Source organism: Electrophorus electricus, chromosome 20, assembly GCF_013358815.1.
Source record: "Electrophorus electricus isolate fEleEle1 chromosome 20, fEleEle1.pri, whole genome shotgun sequence".
Taxonomy (NCBI): Eukaryota; Metazoa; Chordata; class Actinopteri; order Gymnotiformes; family Gymnotidae; genus Electrophorus; species Electrophorus electricus.
Window position 1 is genome coordinate 15,769,616 of NC_049554.1, and position 7,642 is coordinate 15,777,257.

Consider the following 7,642-nt stretch of genomic DNA (forward strand, 5'->3'; position numbering starts at 1 on the left):
AGTAACCAGGAAAAGACATAGGATAAGGAAATGCTCGGTAGAGCACACAGGTAAAGCAATATTTCATGACTAGTAGATAGGGAGGAGAAATGGGAATCCGGTCACACAGACACAGAGAGAGAGAACAGGGAGTCGTGGGACTACCATGGCTCCTAGGGCCCAGACGATCTGGATGAGCAGCATGGAAGTCCGCAAGCAAAGAGGGGTCCAGGTCATCAGCCCTGAGAACCCACAATTGACTGGTAGGGCTATGGACTTGAGGAGCAATGAGCTACTGAAGGGTTCTCCACAGGGGCAGGAGGGTTGATGGGGGTTGTGGCTGCAGACACAGGACTATAGTGCACAGGTTAACAGACACATGGAAGGTGGGATTTATTCTATACCCACAGGAGGAGGGCTGGCTGATAACCGTAGACACATTGGAGTGAGCCAAGTGGAGGAGTGTACGAGTTGTGGGCATATTCTGCCCATGGGAGGAATTTGTGGCAGTCAGTTTGTGAGGTACAGTACTGGTGGCAGAACCTTCCAACCTCTTGATTTACACATTCGACCTTCCCGTTGGACTGAGGACGGTGACCAGAGGAGGTTGGAAAGGGGGAGCAGCCATGTCACCAAACCCCCAAATTAACCTTCTGTAGAAGTTTGCAAAACCCAAGAATTGTTGCAACTCCTTGACAGTGGTGGGTTTAGGCCAATTTTGGATTGCAGTCACCTTATCCGGGTCCATGGAGAGGACTCCAGGTTTGACGGTACACCCTAGAGAAGTGATGCAGCTCTTGGACTTCGCTTATATGCCATGTCGGAGACGTGTCAGGACGGCCGTTACGTGATCCGCATGCTCCACTTCGGATTGGGAAAACACAAGGATGTCGTCTACGTATGTGATCAGGAACTCAATGCTCATTATCTCGAAGTTATCCATAAAAGCTTGGAAAACTGAGGGACTATTAGATAACCCATACAGCATTACTAAGTGCTCATAGTGGCCTCACTTCATGATGAAGGCCGTATTCCCCCTCATCCTCACATATGCATATGTGGTTGTAAGCGCTACCGAGTCCAATTTCATGATGGTTGCTCCTAGCAGTCATTCATGGGTTAAAGAGATGAGGGGAAGAGGGTAGGAATACTTTACTGTCACCTTGTTAAGAGCCCAATAATCTATGCATGGCCTTAAACCTCCTTTCTTCCCCATGTAGAAGAATCCAGCAGCAACTGGAGAAGTGGAGGGCCAAATGAAACCATGTTGTAGTGCCTCAGCAACATACACCTCCATAGCAGCCCCCTCTGGCCAGGAAAGAGGGCAAGGCTTAGCCCTTCGGGGTAGGGGAGCCCCAGGAAGGGAGTTCTACAGCAGTCACAAGGCCGATGAGGTGGGAGTTTAGTCGGTCCAACCTTCGAGAACACGTCCGAGAAGGGTCTATAGAGTGGAGGAATAGACTGGAGTGCTAGCATCTCTGGGCTCTTGACAGTAGTGGAGAAGACTGGCAAAGACATGCAGTTCTGAAAGCAGTGTTTACGCCATGATAGTAGTTCAGCCTTGGACCAAGAGATAATAGGGTCATGGGTAGACAGCCAGGGAAAGCCCAGTATAATGGAGTCACAGTACATGGGTAAAAGCATAAACTGAATTGACTCTCAATGAAACAAGCCGGTCTTTAGTGTGACCGAGACAGTTGTGTAGGACTACACCCTCACCTATAGGTTGGCCATTAACACGCCGCGGGGGATCTAAGGCGAGTGTAAGGATTCCTAGTCGTGTAGCGAAGCAAAAAAAAAATTCCCTGCTGCACCTGAATCCACACAGAGCGAGAGAGACTTGCCGTCGGCCCTAAGGACTACAGGGAGTGTAAGCGGACGATTAACATAAGATAACGAAGACGTTCTTACGTGTCTGCCGAACGTAGAAGTCCTCTCGTTCTCTTCACGGGGCCGGACTGGGCAGTAGTCGCGGAAGTGACCGTTAGCGCCACAGCACAGGCACAACCCACGGGCGAATCGTCTGGCACGTTCTTGCGTGTGAGGCGCGAGCGACCCACTTGCATCGGCTCGGGGATTCACCGTTAGAGTTCTCCAGAACGAAAGCACTGGGCGAGATGCGCGCTGTAAGGGCTGATGCGTCCATCGAAGGAATTCCACGGTAATAGCGAGTTGGATCAGTTCAGACAGCGTAGTTGACTCCCCTCGGCACAACACCGTTTTGCTCCAGCCACTGCCAGCGGCGACTCCACGGAACTCGTATCTCTTCCACTTGCAGGATGATCGAAAACAGCCTTGAAAAGATTGTAGAATTCCGTCTCTGACTGTACTGCAGGGTCCTGGCCATCCCAGAGGGCGGTTCCCCACGCACCTGCCTCGCCAGTCAGTAGTGATGAGACGAATTGTACACGGTCCTTGTCGGTGATAAACTGCATAGCATAATGGGAGAAGTACAGGGAACACTACAAGTTTTTGCATCGATCCGGAGAGCCATTAAACCACTCAGGGACGGCGACGGGAATGCAATGAGCAACCGCGGGAGACGGTGAGGGAGTCACAGTAGTCATGGTAAGAACCACCTGTGAAAGTCTTTGAACGGTTTCACGTAGCTCGGCCATGGAGACCTCCTGCTGGATCCATGAGTGGCGAAGTATTCTGTAATGTTTGCACACACACAGAAGAGGGTCCAATTGCTAGAGGTTTTATTTTAGCAAACAAACTAATTCGTGGAATCAGACAGGGAAGCGTGGTCTTGTCGGTCTGGTGCTAAAACACGGGGTACTGTCCGAGGGTCAGGCAGGAGTCAATAACCGGGAAACCGCTTAGTACGTTACATACGTAAAGCAATACTTCGCGATGTGTACACAGGGAAGTTTATAAAGCGGGGTGGTAATGAGGGGAATGGAAATCAGGTGTGTGCTAGAATGAGGTGAGTCAGATGGGGTGATGGGGATGGGGGGTGCAAGTGGGCGTGGCTGTGCGGGACTGAGGGTTGTTCCTGGGGTTCGTAAAAGTATATGGGGAGGGGTATATATGGGGAGGGGTATATGTGGGGGGTGTATATGGGCAGGGGTATATATGGGGAGGAGTATATGGGGAGGGGTATATGTGGGGGGGTATATGTGGGGGGTGTATATATTGGGAGGGGTATATGTGGGGGGTGTATATATAGGGAGGAGTATATGTGAGGGTGTATATGTGGGGGTGTATATGTGGTGGTATATGTGGGGATGGGCAGTTCTACTTATAAAACAGTGACTCGGGCATCTGATAACAGGTTGCATGTTTGATACTAACATGTAATCCAAGCACATTTCACAGAGCATAACACTGGTTATTTTGGCCAGAGAAGGACATACACCACACAGCCTATCAGAGTGTATATTATTACCTAAGCTCATAATGGTAATATAGGACATATAATATAAATATAGGACATCATTTAAAATACTGAAAATATGTTTGCGCAATGTATTTACCACAGAAAATATCAAGAGATAAAACAACAGTTATCAAATGGATAAGTGTAGCAGTTTTAACACTTTTAATACATTATCAGTTACAGTTGATAAAATTAATTAACAGAGAGAAATGATTAACAGAGAAATATGTATTCATTACTCAACTCATGAAAGACACCAATTCGATATGTGATTATTTCTCGTCTGCCAAACATTAGAATATCACTCTCGACTCACAGACGTAATAAGTAAGGTATGTTTATTGAATAAGTATAGAGAAGAAAACAGTCCTTGACTAAAATTCTACTAATGACCAGGAGTGTCGGGTTCAACAGAATAACAATCCTAACTTTGCAACCAAACAAAATTTATCACAAATAATTTGTGGTGGAGAAAGGTATATAACTAGGCTAATAAAGGAAAGAGAGAAACAAAAAAAAAAAACCCAAAGAAACAAAAAGAAAAAAGAAACTCTTTTGAGCAGCCTATGAGACTGATCAACCGGGTAATCTACTTATCACCCAAACAAGATCAACAAAGAAAATGTATTAACCAAATAAAGTTTGTAATGAACGCATACAGTATGGTAGGAGGATCAGGAGAGAAAGTGAACCGTTGTGACACAGTAGAAGGGGGAAACTAATTATAGGGCTGAGGAGAATGTATCACAGATGAGAGGAGAGGGTTAACTAATCGAATCTGATTAATAAACAATAAAGTTACTGTTGATACTAACTGGTAACGTAAAAGGAAATGCCAGTTCTTACAACTCAGAACCATCTGGGGGACAAAGGAGAAGCATGTGTCTCACTGGAGTCATCCTGATGGCGCTAGGAGAACGAGAGGGTATCAATCAATAAACTTTGGACCACCAGGTTGTCATACTAAGAGAGAGGGTCAGTCTTTCATCTGAACGCAGGAATGGCACTGAAAAATAGCATCCTTTCCTTGAAATTGTCTGATGGCTCTGAGAGAGAGAGTCTGCTTTTCTTTGAAATCGTTCTGGATGGCAGTGCATGAGTGATGAAGACCAATAACAGCGAGAAGACCAGGATTCTTGGACTGAGGGATTGGCTCTTCTGAGCTGACTCAGACAGAGAGCCATAGGCCTTCATAGGCAGGTCTTTCTGAAGCAGGAGTTTGGGTTCATCACTTGCAGTACAATGGAACTCCTGTCTTAATCAGCCCACCCAGACGGGTTTGCTTGATATAAGCTGTGATGAGCAACACACACTAATGATAAGAAACTAGTAAACTAATAAACAAAGAGGAAGAAAACATTAAAAATTCAAATATTGTAAAACATACTAAGACAACCTGAGATTCGAATCTTTCTAGCTGCTTAGCGAGAGGTTATTGACTTTATAAGATGAAAAGGTGAAGTCTTTGTCTTCCCCCATAGACATTCTGTGGGGAAGGGGGTCATGCCTAAGTCATGCATATTCAGTAGCCTTTGTTTTGTGATGGGAGGAAGAGTTTCCTTAGGACATAGGAATACATAGTATCCAGCACAAATCACCACAAATCAAGCACGAATCATACATTTACTACCAATTTCTACCTCCTGGTTTTAGAATGAAGTTTGTAAATCAAACCCTGGAATGGGTAGAGCAATCGGATAATCAACTTAATTACTTAAGTTACAAACTACTAGTTTTAATATATTGTCTAATTTGTTTATATAAGATTTCTTGTAAACATAACTAGGAGTGATTTAACAATTGGTTTACAACATGAGGTAAGCAACATACAAATTAGGTTATCTAGGAGAATAATGGAAATTAATAATGGGATTTGCACAAACTCACATGAAGAGTTTCATAGTGCTGTAGGCAGAAATCAGCGGGAGAGGCAGACATAATCATCATGCTTTATCATGCTTTCCTTACTTTGTTGTATGCAGAAAGTCTAACAATCATCCTTGCAAGTTATAATAATTTAGATTTGTTTTTTCATGAAACTGCATTGTCTGAAAGCATATTTATCCAAAAAATAAGCCCAAAATGGTTACTGAAGATTTATTTCATCTAATTGTTTTTAGTTGCATGTAGTTATTAGTTATCATGATTACTTAAACATACTGTAGCCCACTAAATTCTCTTGGGAAGGGGAAATCTCAAAGGAGCATATTTATGTTCAAATTCATTGTAGCTAGTTTTGTGACTGGATTAATTTTTCTTGAATTATAAGAAGTCAGCATATTTTTCTTATTTTGCCACTGGTACGCTGGTTCAGTAAAATGCTATTTCTCTTTTTTCTCTCTGAAAGGGCAATCACAAAACTGGCTATGCAGATAAGGCCTAAGGAATGGTCAGCATGTACAAACACCCTCCTCCCCTCCTCCCTCTCCCCACTCCTCCTCCTCCCTCTCCCCCTCACACTCCCCCTCCTCCTTTCTCCCCCACTCTCTCTCCCTTCTGCTCTCTCCTCTCTCTGTCTCCTTGTTCCTATTTTGCTCTCTCTCTCTCTCTCTCTCTCTCTCTCTCTCTCTCTCTCTCTCCCCTGACAGGAATCTATTTCTCCAAATGACTCCCAGCTGGAATGTGAAGTCCATATTCTTTTAGTGTAATACTCCAGCTGGTCTCCTGTGTTCACCAATCTGCTGCCTTTGGTCTTGCTTCACCTGTAGTGTGATACCAAGCTAATGCACCAAAGTGAAATAAAAAGTAACATTTTCTGTGATTTTTAACAAAGTATTATGGTTTGGAGAAATGCCTATGGAGAAATCACTGTGTATCACAGAAATTGTTTAGTTGGTCTAATATAAAGTAGCAACTCAATGCTGCTTTGTCAACAAATTTCCAAGATGAACTAAGAGAACCTTTTTAATAATAGCACAACACAGTTGTGAGCTCAAAGCATAAGATTTAATTTGTGCCACAAATCTTGACCATGGACATCCAGCTTTTCTGTTAATTACACATTTAATGAGTGGTTCTATTTGAATATACATTCTAATTTCATGAAGCCTGATGCTCATATGAATTGCTAACATTCACACTATAACTCTTTGTGGGCCACTGTGTAAAATTTTCAAACTGCTGTAAAACATAACAATGGCCTTTACAAAGTACAACATATATTCATAGAATAAATATAAAATAGAAATAGGCTTGTAAATATTTGTAATAAATTGATATATATATGCTTAAGTATTAAACATGTGTCAAGTTGAAAATAAATTTGTCTGCATTCTTTGTGCATTCTATTCTATGTAAGACTTTACTTTCATAAACAAATTATTCAAAAGATGAATTTAGTGGCTGACTTTACATGCTATCAATTCAAAATATATTTGTCTTTATTCCTTTATAACCCACTCTCTGTTTCTTAATGAGACTCCAGGATTAGCACATCTATATCACCCTTTGGGGTTCTTTGAGGCTAGTGCCTGTATGCCATACACAGAGACACTCAGACTGGTCCTTACATCTGAACATTTACAAGGGCAAAAACTGACCAACACTATTTACTACACATTTAATTATTTACAAATATCTTTATATTTTAAGTTGACAAGCAGTAAGCATAAATAACAAGACAATCTAAAATTATTGACATGTTTGTTTTATTAATTCCTTTTTTTATGTGCTGTATCTTATGTGCATAGATTTCCTCCTTATTTAAAATGAAAGGAAACCCTTTTGCCAAGGCTTTGTCACTGTATTTAATACATCATGCATGAGCATATATCATAATATTTTGTATTATACCCTAATAACCCTTTAAATGCTATGTATTTAATATTTATAGTTATATTCTAGAAGCTATTTTGTTGCATATGTTTGTTGTTATTATCATTATTATTATTAATACACAGTACAGAGTCATGATTAGTCCCTCCCAGCTTCCGTGTGCCATGTTTTCCCTGTCTTGTGTATTTTAGTACCATGTCATAGTTTCATTTTCTCCACCCCACCTGTTCATTGTTTGGTTGTATTGTTTATTTGAATGGTTGTGTTTATTTGAATCTGTGCGTTTATGTGTTTAGTAAATGTTTTTGAAAGCCTGTCTCGGTATACCTGTAAGTTTGTACTCCGTGTATCCTAGCCTTCGTGTTTCTTAGCCCCGAGTTTTCTCTAGTCTTTGTTATAGCCTGCTACCCCTGTTTGCCTTTGTGTGTTTTGTTTGTTTGCTCATGTATGCACATACTCTCCATGTTGGCTCTATGACCCTGGACTACTACAACAACTCTGATTTTG

General features: G+C 42.1%; 1 protein-coding gene across 1 annotated transcript; it reads right to left on the bottom strand.

Annotated features, from left to right (window-relative positions):
- Positions 1 to 1,693: 1,693 nt before the first annotated feature.
- Positions 1,694 to 2,475, bottom strand: LOC113582013. The gene is made up of 2 exons (XM_027017539.2): positions 1,891 to 2,475; positions 1,694 to 1,793 (listed from the first exon to the last, which is right to left on the bottom strand). Exons 1-2 carry the CDS (start codon positions 2,455 to 2,457, stop codon positions 1,713 to 1,715), a joined length of 648 nt encoding a protein of 215 aa, XP_026873340.2. The 5' UTR covers positions 2,458 to 2,475; the 3' UTR covers positions 1,694 to 1,712.
- Positions 2,476 to 7,642: the final 5,167 nt, after the last annotated feature.